The sequence below is a fragment of the Petaurus breviceps genome, unplaced genomic scaffold (assembly GCF_028583685.1).
Source record: "Petaurus breviceps papuanus isolate PSGF00001 unplaced genomic scaffold, PetGlider_PUasm1.0 90625, whole genome shotgun sequence".
Taxonomy (NCBI): Eukaryota; Metazoa; Chordata; class Mammalia; order Diprotodontia; family Petauridae; genus Petaurus; species Petaurus breviceps.
Genome location: NW_027187289.1, coordinates 2,252,508 through 2,271,116, shown reverse-complemented (window position 1 = coordinate 2,271,116; position 18,609 = coordinate 2,252,508). Strand labels below are relative to the sequence as shown.

The following is an 18,609-nucleotide window of genomic DNA, read 5'->3' as shown; positions in this document are numbered from 1 at the left end:
TATTTTCATTTTCTAGATGCTTTATTTACATATTGGAACAAGGCTTCAACATCCGAACTTATGGATTTTTTCACAATCTCAGAGTGAGTGGTTTTAGTTTTTCTCTAAGATTGAATATTGTGCCCTTACTAAGCTATTCTGAGTTGTATGAATGTTCAAATAAACTACAAAGGACCTATGAAGGAAGATGATCTTGGCCTGCAGAGAAAGAACTGATATATGGAACTATGTACTATTGGCCTACTCTAGTACCGGGTTTGGAGGGAGAGAGGGAAATAGCTTGGAATTGAAATGTAATGAAAATAAATTAATATGACATAACATAACATAACATAATATAGTATAATATAATGAAAAAAAGAAAATTGTACCCATTAGCCATTGGATCATAATGTAGTCAATTCTTGATCCTAACACAGATGAAAAAAGACATACAAGGTATATTTTGCTTTGAAATATAGGTACTTACTCATCCTTGCATACATGCCTGCGTCCTCATTCAATCATTGCTCTATGTCTGACCTTCCCTCCCTATCAGTGGTCTAGCACCCTGTAGGCAGAGGAGGAAATAGCAAGTCCAAAAAGCATGGAAAAATGCAAGGAGTGCTATATTTTGAATTGGAGGACCTGGTTTCAAATTCTGACTCTGTTACTGTATTACTTTGGGAAAAATCGCTTAATCTTATTAGTTTTTTGTATGTTGTTTTTCATGAAAATTGGATGGACCAAATGAGGACCTAGGATAGGAAAATTAATGACTTTGGGGGATACAATATTAGGAAAAATCATTATGTGTTTAAATGAATTATTCATTTTATCTAATTTTACCTTCCTGAGCGGTTTCCAACTCCTCTTCCAATGTATTTTCTCTTTACTTTTAACTAATACCTCCTATTTAAATGTTCCTTGTGAATATCATAAGCAAAAATTTGACTCATTCACTCAGCCGGATTAATAATGCAGTTGACAGGTAGTTGAGATTAAATAAAATGGCTGTGGAAACTCATTGGATAATTCCTTTTAAATTTCTCCTATTAGATAAATAATTGATGCTTTAAAAATATTTGCTCCCCTGTGTTTATTTAAAACAACAATAATATAAGCACTTGAACCAAAAAAGAGTTCTCCTTATATGATTTGTCATTTATCCTTCTGTTACTCAACCTCCTTATCTGTAAAATAGTACTTGCATTTCCTACCCCACTGAATTATTGGAAGGAAAGAACTTTATAAACCATAAAATGCTATCTAATTTATAAATTATTATGACCAAGAAATCAGTGAGGAAGTTTTGGACACCCAATAAGGCTTCCCTTAGATCAAGCAATTTTGAGAAAATGTTTAGACTCTTATTAGATAATTGCTTATAACTGACAAGAGTTTACATTTGGTTTAGTGGAAAGTACATTGGATTTAGGGTCATTTTATGGCCTATGTTTAAGTCATAATCCCTATAGTTCTTGGCTAGTTACATGACCATGAGCAAGGCTTTAAATTCTCTGGACCTCATTTTTCTCATTTGGGAAAAGGGAATAATTATAACCAATAATTATACCTCACAGGGGGATGATGAACAAAGTGCTTCCTTGCTGTGTAAATGTAAACTGCAGGTATTTTTTAATTTTTATCCTTCTGATACCCTATTGTGGCCACAAACTAAACAAGCCTTTTGTTAAAAGTAGGTAGGTAATAGGTTTAGACATTTTAGAATATTTATGATAGCTAGGAGAAAGGACAATGTAGGATGAAAAGAGTTATTGGGGAAAAAAAGTCTTCTAGAATTCACTCATCATTGTTAATATTATAATTATGTGTTTAAAGTATTTTTCCAAATTATCTGTTATAGAGTGTGCTTACATCAGTTCCAGTACATGGGAAAAAGATACATAGCAAGGTACTGTGTGGAATTTTAATTTGTAATGTTATTCAGTGATGTGAGTTTTCTTACTTCTCTTGTCCACTCTCCCACCCATCTACTCCCTTTCTTTTTTGTGTTAAGTGTATCTGAGTCTATGGAAATTGTCACTCTGTGATGCATGACAATTCTGTCATAATCTACTATGAAGACAGTTGGCAGATATTTTACTTGTCTCTACGAAAATTTATAAGGACCTTCCTCCTACATTTAGGCTATTTATCACCATATATAATGTCACAAATCTCCCTGTCTTCTGGAGAGCTTTTTATTGGCCTGTCTGCACATATCTATACTTCAAGCCCTTCCTATTAAGGTCCTAGTTCACCATCTCTTCCTTCTGTCTTTATTTTCCTGTCTTTTTCCTCATCCCTGACCTCCTGAGTACCTGTCTATTCCTTTTAGTTTCTAAATCTGACAACTCCATACCTATTCTCAACCACAAAAACACACATTTCTGATCACTTCTCTCCTTTCTTTGGTGCACCCAGATTATTGAACACATATCCTTTTTAAGGTATTTGAGTCTACCTCATGAGACTTTTAAGTAAAATTGAAGGTATCACCTTCTTTGGAATAATCCAAAAACAATTTTTTCCTGGACTCTTATCTGACCAAAACACTGTCCTGAGTACAGGCATACTTTTCCTAATGTCAGTAATTGGTTTTGTGAACAATGTTGTGCAAAACAAGATTACAATTCCAGGTTAATTCCATGGCGACAGTGTTTAGGCACACACAGTAAGCCTAAGGAGACTCTTGTTTGGGGAAGGTAACACTGTTGGGCCTCAAGTTCTAACTCAAGATTGTTGCCAGCAATCCAAATCACACTTTGGATGGACGTTATTACTGCAAGTTTCATTACTTGATGATGACATCCAGTATAATTTGTTAATGTGATTATTAAATGACACTAGCCAAACACTCTCATGTCAGCGTGTGTCTGTACTCAAATTGTTGGTGCCTTCTTGTTCTGTCTGTATCCATATGGTCCTATGTTCAAAAATAGCTAGAATTTACTTAGTTGACTTATGTTGACAATGAATATATCTTTCTTTGGAAAAAGTCATCCAAACCACATCTGTTCTTGCAAATATTCCCCTTCCCACTTCCTCCATTTTGCTCAATTACCTGTGTTCACTTTTTCTGTGTTATAAGTTCTTCTAGTGTATGTTGGGTGAGATCCCAGACACAGGGGTTACGCTTTTGTTATGCATTTCTCACCCAATACAATGTATATTTTTGAACAATTTCAATATAAACTCATATTCCAGATTTAAAGAAAGGCTTCCAAATGTGTTGAGTCATTGATAGATTCCCCTCCTCTCTCTTAGGGTATTAGAGATTTGATTCTATATACCAATAGCTATAAAAATGGGGGAGTAATACTTAATAGAATGTCCAACCTGAATGTGAAAAAGTCATCTTCTTGTGTTAATGTCAGTCTCTCTTCAGAATATTGTTAAGCTTGTCTGGTTTGTGTTTTATGTTAAAAAACATGAATTTAAAAGGATATAATTTTAATAGAAATATGTAGCTATAACTTTTTCCTATAATCTCTTTTTCAAAAAATCTAGGATGTTGATTTATAGCAATTATGTGTTAGATTTAATACTGCTTAAATTCTTCTAACCTATTATTGTATTTAAAACACAGTAGTTATTTAACCTAGATTTTTGAATGCATAATGCATTTGAATATATACTGGGTGTTTTTTTTTTGCTCTTGGCCTCTCATTCCCATCATTTAAGTCTCTGGAATTTTTTCTTATGGAGATGAGTGATTAGTATATTTTATAACATTATACTGTTGTGATAGAACTCCAGGGGTCTCTCTTTGAGTATTTTTTCAGGAAGACTCAGGTGTTCCATCTATAATTCTTGGATCCTGTGACTTATTTCATATTTTAGTCTTTCAAGAATGTGTTATCCATTAATGGGGAAATGACAGAAAGTTTGAAATGGTGAATAAGAGAGGATATGGATCCTAGAAGCTGCACAAAAATTCATAGAATTGGGAAATGTGGAAGTCTGTTTCTTCCTTCAGTGGGTGGAAAGTTATTCATTTTATAAACAACTCAAAAAACTCATTTCTGACAAGAGTTTAATAAGCACCCCGTGATATATGCCTGTATGTATGTGTGCTTGATGTACCGGTATTAAAATGAGAAATGTAGAAGGGAGGACGGGAAAATAATTTTGTTGGATTATGTTCAGTGTGGAATGTTATGTTATGCTGCACTTGATAGTAAAATTCTATTCAGCTTCTACTGCATGTTAAAAATGCTGAACCAGGATTTTGACTTTAAGTGTTTTAGAGGTCTTGGTCGTCTATGGTAGCCCCCGTTCCTACTATGCTTCCTTCCTAAGTTTGTCACATTGGAATCCTTCAATGGCATGTTTTGTCTGAAGACAGTAAATGCATGGTCTGTTATACCACACAGAATAACACGGTGAAAAAAATAAAAAGGTTGGCCATGGGATGTTTGTAATTCTGGCACTGATTTTCATTTTTTCATGAGCTCTGGTGATGGTACACTGTAGGGAGGTAGTCTGTTCTGATTGCTAACACAGACCACTTTTCTCTTTTCTTTACTTGATTGCTGACAAGTTTAACAAAGTGTATGGCTCTTCTCCCTTCCTGCCTGGGTAAGACATGGGTGTGAAGACTACTTCATCTAATCACCTTTCACTGCATGTTTGCCTTCTGTCTCTTACGCCACACTAGTTTCTAGTTTTATTTTATTTTTTGTTCGTTCGTTTGTTTGTTTTGTCCTTCAGTCTCCTGTATAAGCTAAAGAAGTTAGTGCTGTTTGGATACTTGTCAAAAAATTTGAATCTCCAGTGTCACATTTAGCTGACCCTCTTTAAAAAAATACTTAATGAAATTTAATATTAACAAGCTATGACTACTGTTTAAAGGATATTAGCTTTGCCTTTCATTAATGCTTTTTTTTCGGGGGGTCAGAAATTATGCTGTGATATTTTGTAAAGTGGCTGCCTCTTGTTTTTGCTTTCCACAATACGGCCATAGGATAGGCCACCTTTATAAATGCCTCGCCTGCCCCTGTTTGTGCCATAACAGCTTCACTAATGCTCCCTTTGCCCTCTGCAGTGTAACAAGTCTAACTTTTGCTTCTGTCCCATTTCACCCATACTGCAGGAACCAGGAGGGGTTGGGACCCATAGTTCATGATCGAAAGTCTCAGACATTGCCTGTTTCCCGTAACAGAACAGGAATGATGCATGCCAGATTGCAGCAGCTGAGCAGCCTGGATAACTCTCTCACATTTAACCACAGTAAGTTCCATGACGTGCCATCGTAACAGCTGACCATCTCATCCTGCACATCAGAGGGGAGAGCCCCAGGCCACACCAGAGCACACGTCACAAAATTGATTCTCTTTTCAGGTCAAAACAAATGGGGATGAAGAGAGAGAGAGAGAGAGTTCATGGCACAACTACCCCCTCTTTTTTTTTTTTCAGTAATGAAGTCAGCATCTGGCAATGACATAATGTGGAACATGGTCAATTATGGCAATAAATCAGCAGAAATCAGACACCTCCACCACACTCCCCTCTTCTATTAAAAAAGAAAAGAAAGAGAGGGAAATTCATAAAATGACTTGATCAGCTTCTCTTGTCTTTAAAATCCATGTTTGAAATCTTTAGTCGCAGCAACTCACTTGGATTTGTCTTCCAAAAGAGGAATTCAATGCTGTATTTCTAAACTTTTTGTTAAGAACCAATTTTGCTTGTAGACGCTGAGAACATCTGGTGGGATCTCTTCCTTCTCCTCCCCTCCCTGACAAAGTGCATGTAATTGATCATATCTCCACATTCTGACATTTCTGCCAGGAGGAAAAAAAAATGTATTTTAATCCTTAAAACTGCTATGAGAACATAAAGTCCATGAATCAATTTCTGTAGATGTGGAAAAGCGCCCAATAACGAAGTGACTTTTTCTGTTTTCAGTGTGAGAAAGATATCAAGTGTGCTTGGAATTTCTGTAGACAATGGTAAGATTTAATCAGGTTGAAGTCGGCTTCTAAGACCGCTTCACTTGTAAACAGAAACTTTTTTTTTCTTGTTGTTCATCTTGCCTTCCTAACTATGGGGCTTTCTAACTTCAAAATAGAGACTCTGCCAATACAAGGGGGGGGGGTGCATTTTGATTGATTTCTATCTATAAACCAAGGGGATGTGGTATTTGTCCAGTGTCCCTAGAAACTTAAATTTTTCTGACACATTAGGAGTTCACAAAGCAGAAACCCTAAAGTCTGCCCATCATCCAGCATGACAAAAACTAATACAGCCATCTATAATCAATGCCATTCATGTCAGGTGGGTGACCCACAGGTTTCTCCACCTCCTCTGACAGCATGACTCCAATTAAGGTTCAATACCAGGACAAGTTTCACATGTTAATGAAAAAATATTCTCTGTAGTTCATGGACTCCATCTGCTGTGGTTTTCACACTCACGTCTTAACCCAGGCTAAGAGTAAAGAGAACATTGTCAGCTCTGTTTATTCGCCGTTGCTCAAAGACACCCCTTTGTAAGTGGGAGGAGATATGGAGAGCACCCTTGTACTCCAGCAGAGTCAAAATACCTTTAATACAGCCTGAGCCATGGTGAAATCATAGGCTAAATCTCAAATTCTCTTATACTAATATTATGCCATTCTTGTCAAAAAATGAACTGAGAAACTCCGAAAATCCATGTTTTATGTCCTGCATTCCTTCAGAGTGGTTATTAACACCATGCCTTAAGGCTATAATAATTTGTATTAATTTGTCACACAGTTTCTATTAGAGATTGATACTTCTAGGCCTAAAGACAAAGTAAATAAATTTTTTTAAAAATTCAACACAAAGTTTCTTGCCTCTGAACTTCCTTCCTACTTAGAAAACAGAAATTAAATCTAGCAGAGAATAGAAACCTGCTAGACTGTCTTCACCTAGGTAGCTGTATTTAATCAAGTTGACAAACTCTACCTAGCTGCTTGGACTGCACCAGACACCATGCTAATCATTAGCAGTATAAAAAAAAAGACAAAAAGAAGTCCCTGTTTTCTAGGCGCTCATGGTACAAACAAGATGCATTCGGCTAGATTTGAGAGCATCTCAAAGGAAAGGCTAGTTCCTTAAGGAGGACTGGGAAGGTTTTCTTGCAGAAGGCAAGGACTTTAGCAGACACCTGAAGGAAGCTAGGAGTCAAAGATACATCCGGCTGACTAATTCTTTCACTTAATAATTTGTAATTAATGCTTGAAGGGACAACGTAGCATGGTGGAGAAAGCTGGCCTTGGAGTCAGTATAGGGTTCAAGCCTTACCTTGCCACCCTACAAACTATGTAACTCCAGGCAAGTGACTTAAACTCTCAGCCGTAGGGAACACTCTTGAATTGTTAGTTACAAGCATGTGCCAACCTGAATTGAAAAAAAGCATTTCCTGTATCACTGAAATCACAGGTCTGGTCCTTCTTCAAAAAAATTATTGAACTTTGGGGTGCATTTATAAGATAAGGAAAGCAACCTCAAGATTTTATAGCTTAACAATCACAGAAGACAAAAGTAAATGGCACATATAGCAAACAAAACGTTAATTTAAAAAAATTTCATTAGTATTTTATTTTTTCCAATTGTAAGACAATTTTCAACGTTGATTTTCAGTTCTGGGGGCGGCTAGGTGGCTCAGTGAATAGAGCACTGGCCCTGGAGTCAAGAGGACCTGAGTTCAAATTTGGCCTCAGACACGTAACACAAAAACTAGCTGTGTGACCTTGGGCAAGTCAACTTAACCCCAATTGCCATAAAAAAATATATTTTGAGTACCAAATTTTTCTCCCTCTCCCTTTCCCAAGACAGCAGGCATCTGATATAGATTATACATCAAAAAAAATTCATAAATAATCCCATGGCACCCCACCACAAAATATAAAACAATCCTTGCGATTAGAAGCAGACCCAGTGACCAGTGCTTGAGTTGGGGTAAGGACACATCTAAGCATTGTGAGCTTCCAGAAATCACATTGATTTCAGGTGTTGTTAGTTATGACTAGAATAGGTACCCTCATCCTCTAAACCTGTCCACAGGTGACCTAAGGAGAAGGTAGAGGTAAACTCACTGTTTCTCACTAAAGACCACAGCCATCAGGCCTTTACTCACTGTTTAACAGAGAGTTGGCTTGTCAGGTCATTTTACAGGAGTGACCAGTCTGGTTTTCTCTGATTGAATCGCTGGGTCTCAGAAAATGTCATGAAGGCGCAGGTTAACTTGCTTACAGGAGGTCAGGCATCCTGTTTCTAAACAGTGAAAGAACCAGCTGAAAGAGACTACTCTGTTCAGGCAGAAAGTTATAGGACTTTTCAGAAGACTGAATCTACTCCTGCAGCCCACTGTCCCTGAGCCTGGATACTTTATAACCTGGAATCAGAATAAATTCAGAGAACAAAGGAATGTACAGCTCTTAAATAATTAATGTTAAAAATATACAGAAAGACTCATTTTCAAATTGACTAACATTTCAGGCTTATAAATATGAGTGTTTAGTTTTTTTTTTTTTGTTAGTATCTAATTTATAGTGAATTTCCCTGTCCCAAGTCTGATTTTAGATGAGTGCTTTACTTGCTACTCAATAAATAACACAGAGCTGGTTTTGTTTGCTCTTAGCCTGGGTGCCTTTTATTCTCTAGCATCTGCTCATTCAAATGTAACTGTTAATTCTTGCAAATAATTGTGCCCACCTCTCAAATTCAGCTGCTCATCTTCCATCTTCTAGTCCTGATATTTCCAAATGGTTGCAACTTTTCCTTAAGTTTTTAATCTCTGAGTCAGCTCAGCCATGATCTGCATAATATGTATATATGTGTACAAATACATGTGTATAGGTGTATGTCAAACCTGAAGCACTCTGTCCATGATCATGTGCTGGGAAGGTTTGTAACCATGTTTTTCTAGGAAATCCATACTTGTTTGATGAATAATGCAGTACCTTCTATTGGACCAACCAAAATGACAAAGACAAAGAGAGTTCTTTATTCTGTCATGAGAGGCTTGCCAGGTATATGTGGGAATCTGGCATGGATTTGACAGGGGGAAAATGATGCATGTTACCAAAGAGACACCCTTACTCTTCTGGGCACCATCTTGGATGTGGACACTATCTCTAGAGGCCTGAGGATTAGGGGAGGCCACTGTAAACTTGAAAGTGACCACCAGGTAGCAGCAGAGGACTGCAAAAAAACCCTATGAATTCTTGCAAAAATCAGAGCAGACTCACTGCATTTGCAGATGACTCCTGCAGGTACGTTACTTTGCCCCCAATGTTTGGGCAAGAAATAATGTGAATTAAAACCATCATAGATATCACAGATTAAAGTGGGAAGAGACCAGGGAGGTCACCTAGTCCAACCCACTCATTTTTTCATATGAGAAAATTAAGAGGTAGTAAGTATATTCCTTTAATCCAATAAATTTGAATTCTGCAAATAAGCCTATAGAGGGGGCCACGATTCCCTTTTGAGATATTTCCAGGGCATATAAAAAGTTAATGTGGGTTATATCAATATATTTACAATCATTTGCACATGTAAATAATAACGATAAAAGAACAGTTAGGTGGTCTAGTCCATCCTGGAGTCAGGAGGACCTGAATTCAAATCTGACCTGAGATACTTCCTAATTGTGTGACCCTGGGCAAATCACTTAGCCCTGTTTGTCTCAGTTTCCTCATCTCTAAAATGGGCTGGAGAAGGAAATGGGAAACCACTCCCAAATCCTTGCCAAAAAAAAAACCCTGATAGGGTCACAAAGAGTTGAACATGACTGAAAACAACTGATAATAACAAACTAATAATAATAGCATTTATGTAGATAGTTTCAGGTTTGCAAAGTACTTTGTTATTTTATTTGAAACTCCCAACAACCTTGTGAGGTAGATAGCTATTATGATACCCATTTTATAGATGAAGGAAACTGAGAGAGATTAAGTGAATTGTTCAGGATCACACAGCTAATAAGTGTCTGAGGTAAGATCTGAACTCATATCTTCTTGACTCCAAGTAACACTATCCATTTCACCTAGATGTCTCTAAGTTGATAGATAGATATGTGCCCAATGGCATAATTGAAGTCATGAGAGATGAATACAAAACCTTTTCCATAAGAAAAATCTACCCTTGGTTTAGAGAAAAATGAATGCACATGTTAACATTAATATACTATATAAAATATTTCATGTTTCTTTACTATGCATAATATCACATATGTTTGAATTCCCTCTAGACCTATAGGCACAGTCTCTGTATAAATATAATTATTTAGACCTCAAGAATCAAGTGTTTTAAACATTACGTAATACAGAAAAATGTTTTAAGATGTTAGCTAGGACTTAGTTTTATGGAGTTTAAAAATTGAGACCAAAAAAGGTTTAGCAAATTGATGCTAAAAAAATGTTTTATGCAATTTGATGATCCATTCCAATTAGGTCTTTTAAAAATACATTAAAAGGGGTCTATTTTTGGAAGATATGCTTAATGAGTTTTTCTATAAGCTTAAATTTTTTATCCTACAGTATATCCCATATCCTATGTCATTTGCATACATAAGCCTCCTAATCAGGAAAATAATCAAATCTTGCAAAGACAACAAGTAGATAAAATATTCTTATCTCGTATATTTCTTGTCATTTGAAACAAATTTGTCTTTTCATGTGCAAGTTGGAGAAAAATAGGACCATAGTCAATATCTATTTTCAACTTGAATAAGTATTCTCAATGACCTTCTCTATCCGCCATTTAGGTGCAAAGAAAAAGTATTTATGGTAGCCTGACTTTTAACAGTTAAAAGGCAGGAAAAAGGCATTTTACATGATGGTTAAAGTTAAGTCACAGTGTCACAGTGATAGTAGCATGTCCATTAAGACACGTTCAAATTATTTGGAGATTGCTTTTGGGAAATTTGTGTTTTGGGATACTTCTTTCAGTAAGTGATTGTATACTGTTTAAAAGATGGTTTTGCAGATCATAAAATTCTAGATTCAGTGATGAAAAGGACCTCAGAAGTCAACCAGTTTAACCCTATCATTTTAAAGATGAGAAAATTGAGAGCCAGGTAGGTTAAGTCACTTGCTTATGAAGGCTATAAAGGTGGCAAGTGGCACAGCTGAGATTTGTAACCAATTCCTCCCACTCCAAAGCTAATGCTTCTCCAGCTTGAAATTCTTTTCAGTGTCCATCACTGGCATTTTGAACCTTTAGAGGAGAAAAAATTTCTAGTTTCAGGAAAGGCTATAGGAAGCTTCAAAAGGATTCTAAATAGTTGTTTTCCCTCCTAGATGCTCTGATAATTTGGAAAGCCCCTTGGTAATAGATAGTAAGTTATAGAAAAAAAAATGATCTAGGTACATTTAGCTGTTATGTTTATGGAATGGAGTCAAGTAGACAGTCTGAGACTCAAAATGAGTTTAAAAAAACATATACATATACACATAAGTGCATACACAAACACATACATACATACATATATGTCTGTATCTATGTATGTATATCCTTTTTTCCTTCTGGCTCATAGCAATAATTTGTTAATGAAGCAACAATACGCAACTTCCACTATTTCTTTTTTCCTGTGTATTTAGAACAGTCTTGGTTATAGACTAAATTCTCTGGTAAAGTAGGTAAGATGTGTGTGTATTATGTCATGCATAATACCTACATACATAAACATATTAGTATGTATGCACATATAGACAGAGGAGGCCAAAATAGTGGTTAGCAACCCCTGGTGTTCATGCTGCCAAGGATTATGCTCAGGCCAGTGGTCAGTATCTTATCTGATTCTCAATGGCCTATTTTCCAAAATCACCCAACACCCTCACCCCGATTCTTTTCGCTTTGGAGATCAATATGGTCAATAAGCCCTGCATGTTATAGATAAATTTAGTTTACAGTGGAGGAAGTTCTCATGCTGAAGAAATAACAAGTAATCAATGTATACATGTTAATATACATCATGGCTTTATTTTATATAATGTATATTTGTAAACATTTAAATCATTTGCTGCTGGACCCTCAGTCCTTACATTCTTCCAGGATTTAAATTGGAATATAGGTATAGTCTCAACATTTTTCATGTTTGTGTGGGTAGGTTGGAGATGGGAGAAATCATTCTTTATAGTGCATTTATTTGTCTCCTACCTAATGTCCATAGGCAATTGCCTACTATGTGCCAGGTACTGGGCTAAGCATTTTTTTTTCTTTTTGGAGGGCAATTAGGATTAAGTGACTTGCCCAAAGTCACACAGCTAGTAAGTGTGTCAAGTGTCTGAGACCAAACCTAAACTCAGGTCCTCCTGACTCCAGGGCTGGTGCTCTATTCACTGCACCACCTAGCTGCCCCCTGGACTAAGAACTTTTTTAAAAAATATCTCAATTGATCTTCATAACAATTTTGTGAGAGAGGTGCTATTTATTTTCCCCATTTCACAGATGGGGAAACTAAGGCTGAGAGAAGTTAAGTAATTTGCCCAGGTCCAGATTTGAATTCAAGTCACTCAGCTCATCTGACTTCAGGCTCAGAACTCTAAACCATTGTGCACCTTTCTAGCAGAGAAAGAATAGTCCCCACCCAAAAATCACTAAAATTAATTACCTGTTACTATCTTATCCAACTTAAAATCTGTTGTGGGGGAAATTGTAGCATCTAAGAAAAGGTCCCTTTACCCTAATACCTGCAGGATATTTTTGGTTGGTTCAAGAACAGGTACTGTATGTAAATCAGACAACCTCACCATGATATAAAATCACTTTCACATCAATTCGGTTTTTTCTCTTTAACTTTCTTTCTGTCACCATACTGTTTTCATAGAATGAAGCTATGGCTTCTCTCATAAACCAAAGATAACATTATTCAAAAATCAAAAATATATTCATATTCATCCTCTAGGGAAGATTTACTGCAAAACACAAGAAAAAGAAAGCCAGAATACAATATTAAACAAGAAGCTTGAATGAGATTCCTATTCACCAAAAAGGAATGTCTAGCAAATGTTATATAAAAAAAGTTTTTAATGTTTTAAGTTGATTCATTGGTTTGAACCCTGCTTGATGATGTTACACTCTTCCAGCTTTACAGAAGCACAAAACCTAAAATTTTGCAATTTAACCACTTTTAAAAAACCAGATAGAATTTAATAAAAACATGTTTTTTAATTCCTACTGAAGTTTAAAAAGGAAGTTGTATAATGGGTTCTTTAAATCACAGTGTATATAGAGCTGGCTTTCACTTGAGTTATTATATTTTATTCACAATTTCTCATTTTATGCTATTTAAACCAATTGATTTTATTCTAATTATATAACATAGAGTCATTGGGACTTAGTAAATTGAGTGAGGAATTTGGAGATCCAGGCTCTGTTTCTATCCTATTGCTAACCTTGTGAGAATTCCTTATGCATTCTGTGCCTCACTTTCCTGATCTGTAAAATGGGACCATTTATTCACCTCGCTAGGGTATCATGTAAATTGCCTATTCATTTGTAGTGCCCTTTGAGGTCCTTGGAGAAAGACACTATTATGTGGAATTATATAATGTTGATACATGCTCTTTCTTTGCTGTCTAGGTCAGTACAATAACTTCTCATCACTAAACGCCTTTTTGCTAATGTGTGCCATTTCATAGTTTAATTTCTCAAATTTCCCATCGACTACACTCACATTAATACAAAATTCGTTTCACCATTGTATAAAGAGAAGAGTAAATTGTGTATTCATGTTTGTGTAATTAGGTTAGAAAAACCATAAGTTTGCATCCTAAAATTTCTTCCTTTTTCTTAAACATTTCTTTCACTGGAAGTGACTTTCATGCTTTTTCTTAAGATGGCTTGCAGCAACTAGGAAGCAGTGTTGTCAACTCTAGATTATCTATGGTAACTGGGGACATGGAGAGGCCACATACATGTCTATCAATCTCATTTAAGCAATAGTTTCAACAGCCTCCCCCACTAAGTATTTTTGAAAATCAGAAAATTTATCAGCCTTACATTCATAATAAATGATAAATTTGTGTTGAATTGGATATATTTGTGTTCTCTTTCCTGTGGAAACGCTGGCACACAGGGAGAATTGACCAGTAACCAAAAATCAGGAAATCAGGCATTCCAAGAGAAGAATTAGAGGAATGGGCCTGGATAATTGGCCTCTGAATAATCCAGAGTTGACTCTCCTTTCATTGCACTCTAGAACAAGCCTTTATGTCGGAATTCCAACCCATTATGTAGTAATGCTCATGTTATAATTCATACAGGCTACGGCCACTCTGATGCCGATGTTCTTCACCAGTCGTTGCTGGAAGCAAACATTGCCACAGAAGTTTGTCTCACTGCTCTGGATACTTTATCGTTATTCACATTGGCATTTAAGGTTTGTTTGATCAGGAATTTCCTGATAAGTTTTTAATGTTTTAAGTTGATTCATTGGTTTGAACTCTGCTTGAAGATGTTACACGCTTCCATCCCCTAGTTTTCTTGGTTAGTTATAAATCATTCTGGGAAGTTGCTAATCCATAAATACCATTAATGAAACCATTTTACAGCTTAATGACTTGAATTCCCTGAAATATAATAAAGCTTAATTTGTTAGTCTGTACAACATGCTTTGAAATGATGGAAACACGGCCTCTGGAGGTAATTAGCTTGGGTAGAACAAAACATTTACCAAAGGAAACATTTCTCCACAGTACTGCACCCTAGGGGATGATAAACTCAATGACCTCACCAGGCATTTCTGTCTTCTTATATCTTTGTTCTTTTGAATGAATCCAAATGCTGCATGCAGTGAAAGTCTAGATTTAAATTATTTAAACTAAATCATACAAATGAATTTGTGTTCATTTTTATTGGTCTGCTCTCCTTAGTCTTTGAATGAAACAAAAAAAGGTTTATTTAGAGATGAGAGAAACTTTAAAAAATGCTTTAAAATTAATATTTAAGTTGTTCTGGAATCACAAGACCATAGCATATTATAATTAAGAGAAAAAAGGCAAATTCTTTCCCAGCCTTGTTCTTATGCTCAGGAACCTAACATCTCTTTTCTACTAAGTGGTTATTTTCTTTTCCAAGTTAGAAAGGGCAACTAATGATGATAAACAATGAAGACGGAAGCCAACAATTCTACTTGAATGAGAGTCCGAGAGAAGTTCGCCTTGCCTTAATGTGGACTCAAATTACTCAATTAGTTTACTTGTTTTCCAAACAGCAGTGTTCTTGTCACATGGTGATTAAATCTGGATCTCTCATTAATCTCTGATTGAGCTGAGATGACTGCAATATAAATTAAGTTGACTAAAATATTTGGGGGAGTAGATTGTTTATGTGGTGGCTTGCAATATTTGTGAATGCTTTGAAAACTTTTATTTTTTTAATTACTTCTTTGCCCCTTCTTTCCCATCCCTAATAAAGCAAGTCATTATTTTAAACCCCATCTTATAGATGAGCAAATGGAGACATAAAGAATAGATGATCTCCATGGTGATATTTAGCATGGGGCTCATGAAGAGAGCTATGTTTGGTTTAATGAGTTTCAATCTCTATTTCCATTTGTTTGGTTTTTTTTAAGTTAAAAATTCTCATCAAAATTGACCATGGCCAGGGGGTGGCTAGGTGGCGCAGTGAATAGAGCACCAGCCCTGGAGTCAGGAGGACCTGAGTTCAAATCCAGCCTCAGACAATTAACACAAAAACTAGCCGTATGACTTTGGGTAGGTCACTTAACCCCAATTGACCTACCTTCCCCCCTCCAAAAAGCAAAAAAAAAAAATTGTCCATGGTCTTTGACTACACTTTTGGCCACAACTTCTCTTTGTCAAGGTCTCATGACCTCTGACCTAGACATTGGCAAAGGGAATAGCAAAAGGTTTATAAAGTAATATTGATGATATAGCTATAGCTAATCTGTGACTAGTCATCTGTCACTAGGGCAGCTAAGAATGCCCAGCCTAGTGTCAGGAAGACTCACCTGAGTTCAAATCTGGCCTCAGACACTTACTAGCTGTGTGACCCTGGGTGAGTCACTTAACTCTGTTTACCTCAGTTTCCTCATCTATAAAATGAGCTGGAGAAGGAAATGGCAAACCACTCCAGTATCTTTGCCAAGAAAACCCCAAATGGGGTCACGAAAAGTCAGACACAACTGAAAAACAATTGAACAGCTGCCTAGTCATCACTTCCCAGACCTTTGTTGCTCTCTATAATTAAGACTTCAGGTAATGTAGTGCAAAGGACTTTCATAGGGACACATATGCAAAACATGGGAGCACAAACCCAGAACTTCATAGGCCAGCTGCAGTGACCTCTCACCTGGATCTCTTGTTTTACCCCTTTACAACATCGGTACCACAACAGTCTGAAAGTAAAAAGACAGACAAAAATCCAGTGGCTTCTAGATCCCCCTGCTCAGCTTACTTTTTATGCACTAGCTGCTTCTGCCGTGTCCTGCAGATCAGCCACCCTGCAGTCCTAATTATGTAGTAACACCTATGTTCCACGTCACCCATTCATACCTTTAAAAAACACTGTGTTAAGATGGGGATAAATTATGAATTTATAATAACAGCCTTTACAGAAGTATATTTATTTTATTTTAATACAATTTCAGTTTTTGAATTATGGTGAGGGCTTGTGATATGTGCTGGGAATTCAGATTTCTTACTACCATGTTGGTATCCCAAAATTCTGAGGTTTAAAAGCTTAAAGCTTTTCTAAGCTTGAAACTGCAGTTAAGATTTTGGGAACGCGTTGTATATTGACAAAGAACATTGATATGGTGTTTTAAGATATAGAGTATTGAGTTTCACAAGAACCAGGTTACTGTAGGTCCCATTCCTCTCATTTTACCAGTGTGGCAACCAAGGCTCAGATGTGTTAAGTGACTTACTCATAAGTTGCGCAGCTAGTAGGTATTAGAGACAGGATTTGAACTTGGGTCATCTTGTTCAAGTCCAGCACCCTATGTACTACACTGTTTTACTGGCCAGGAACAAAACAGGGCTAGGTGATCTTAAAACAAAGCTTGATCATGATCTGCCAGTTAATAGCCTACTTGTTGCACTGAGGCCCTACCTTCCTCATCACATTACCTCTCCCCCACCAAAAAAAAAATAAAAGCTAAAGACTATGACTAGGGATCTGAGATTTGGCAGCAGGATGGAATGCAGAAGCAGGCTTAGGACTGAGGGCATGTCTTTGTCAGGGCTTCTTGGTCAGCCAAAACATTGTCTCTGGCACTGTCTCACAGCACACATTCAGAATTGGAAGATTCTCGAGATTTTCTATGACCTGGGCATAGGGAGATTTCTCCTAACAGTCATCAGTGGCCAGGTTTTGATTTTCTTGCTAATAGAACAGAGCAACAATAGAGATCTTCACTAGTGGCCCTCAAAGGGCACACAGGTCAAGTTCAATTGGGGAAGGATAGTTCTGAACCATGAATGTGGCTTAAATGATCCTATAGAGAAATAAAGAGCAGAGAACCCTTTCCAAGTTGGCCACTTTTGATAAACTACCTGTAACAAGTTGGAAGATGAATAGATTTAAAAAACAAAAATGAAGAAAATCTTCAGAAATATCAAACATGAGTCCTGTTTAAGCCCTAATAGAGAGTATCTTCATCAGTGTCTAAGTTAGGTGGTATTCATTCAATAACACTTGCCAGTGATGTGCCAATAAATGTTTAACAATCATCTCTCTAAGAATAAAAAAAGGGGTTGGGGGGGGGAATTTACACAGGATTCACTTTTCAGTTAAATCTGCATTATTACCACTTTCTCTATAATTTTCTTAAGTCTATACAATTAACAAAATAACAAATCAAGTCCTGATTTGTAGCATTTATCAATTTCCCAAGTATAAAATTCTCACATTGAATCACCTTGAGAACAAGCTGGTACCAGCACACCCTTGCCTGTAACTACCAACTTGTCTAGGACCATGTTTTGACTTCCTAGAAGAAAAGTGCTTTTTAATTCTCTTAGGTGGCATAAGTATCACTTTTCAGCTGCTCAAAGTTCTCATACAACCCTAATATAATTCTTTCTTATAGATATATCATATATGCATGTTTATATACGGTATCATATCTATACACACAGATTTTATATGAGATAAAGATAGATAAAATGCATCATCAAATTGTAAAGCGAAGCAGAGTAGTTGGCACACGGGATACAAGACTGCCCTCCAAAGCTGGAAGATCTAGGTTCAAATGAAACACCTCCAGAGCATCCTGTCACTGTGACCCCAGAGCAAGTCACTTCACTTCTTAATACTCTAGAATCTAGAATTCTAAATAAACCTCTTAAGACTAACCTTACATTGAAAAAAGTGCTGGCCTGCATTGGTAAAAGGAGGTTTCTTCATCTAGAATTTCCTTCTACCTGAATCAATCCCTCCCCCTACAAAGCTTTAAAGTATGTTGAGCTATCCCAGTGTAAACCTGCTTTTTTTTTTTAACATAATACTGCACTCTCTTTGCTCCTAAAATAATTTTAATAATAATCTGCTTCTAGTAAAACTCCTCTGTATTTCTCTTAAAACAGTTTTATGGGGTGATACACAGCACATGGACTATATTGTAAAATCTTAGATATAATTACAGAGAGCAGTAAGAATTAAAAGGGTGCTCTCACAAGTAATTGAA

The 18,609-nt window shown here is 36.5% G+C and overlaps 1 protein-coding gene across 17 annotated transcripts in view; it reads left to right on the top strand.

Annotated features, from left to right (window-relative positions):
• The window catches only part of DOCK9 (dedicator of cytokinesis 9), a 356,429-nt gene that overhangs the window by 284,932 nt on the left and 52,888 nt on the right, over positions 1-18,609 (top strand). For 8 of the 17 annotated variants that reach the window (XM_069064161.1, XM_069064167.1, XM_069064159.1 and 5 more), the window contains 4 exons: positions 17-83; positions 1,847-1,894; positions 5,078-5,214; positions 14,222-14,337. In XM_069064161.1, the coding sequence (XP_068920262.1) occupies positions 17-83; positions 1,847-1,894; positions 5,078-5,214; positions 14,222-14,337 (368 nt within the window). Of the gene's footprint in view, positions 1-16; positions 84-1,846; positions 1,895-5,077; positions 5,215-5,889; positions 5,934-14,221; positions 14,338-18,609 lie in introns of all 17 variants that reach the window. The other 9 variants (XM_069064166.1, XM_069064173.1, XM_069064170.1 and 6 more) reach the window with 2 other exon arrangements.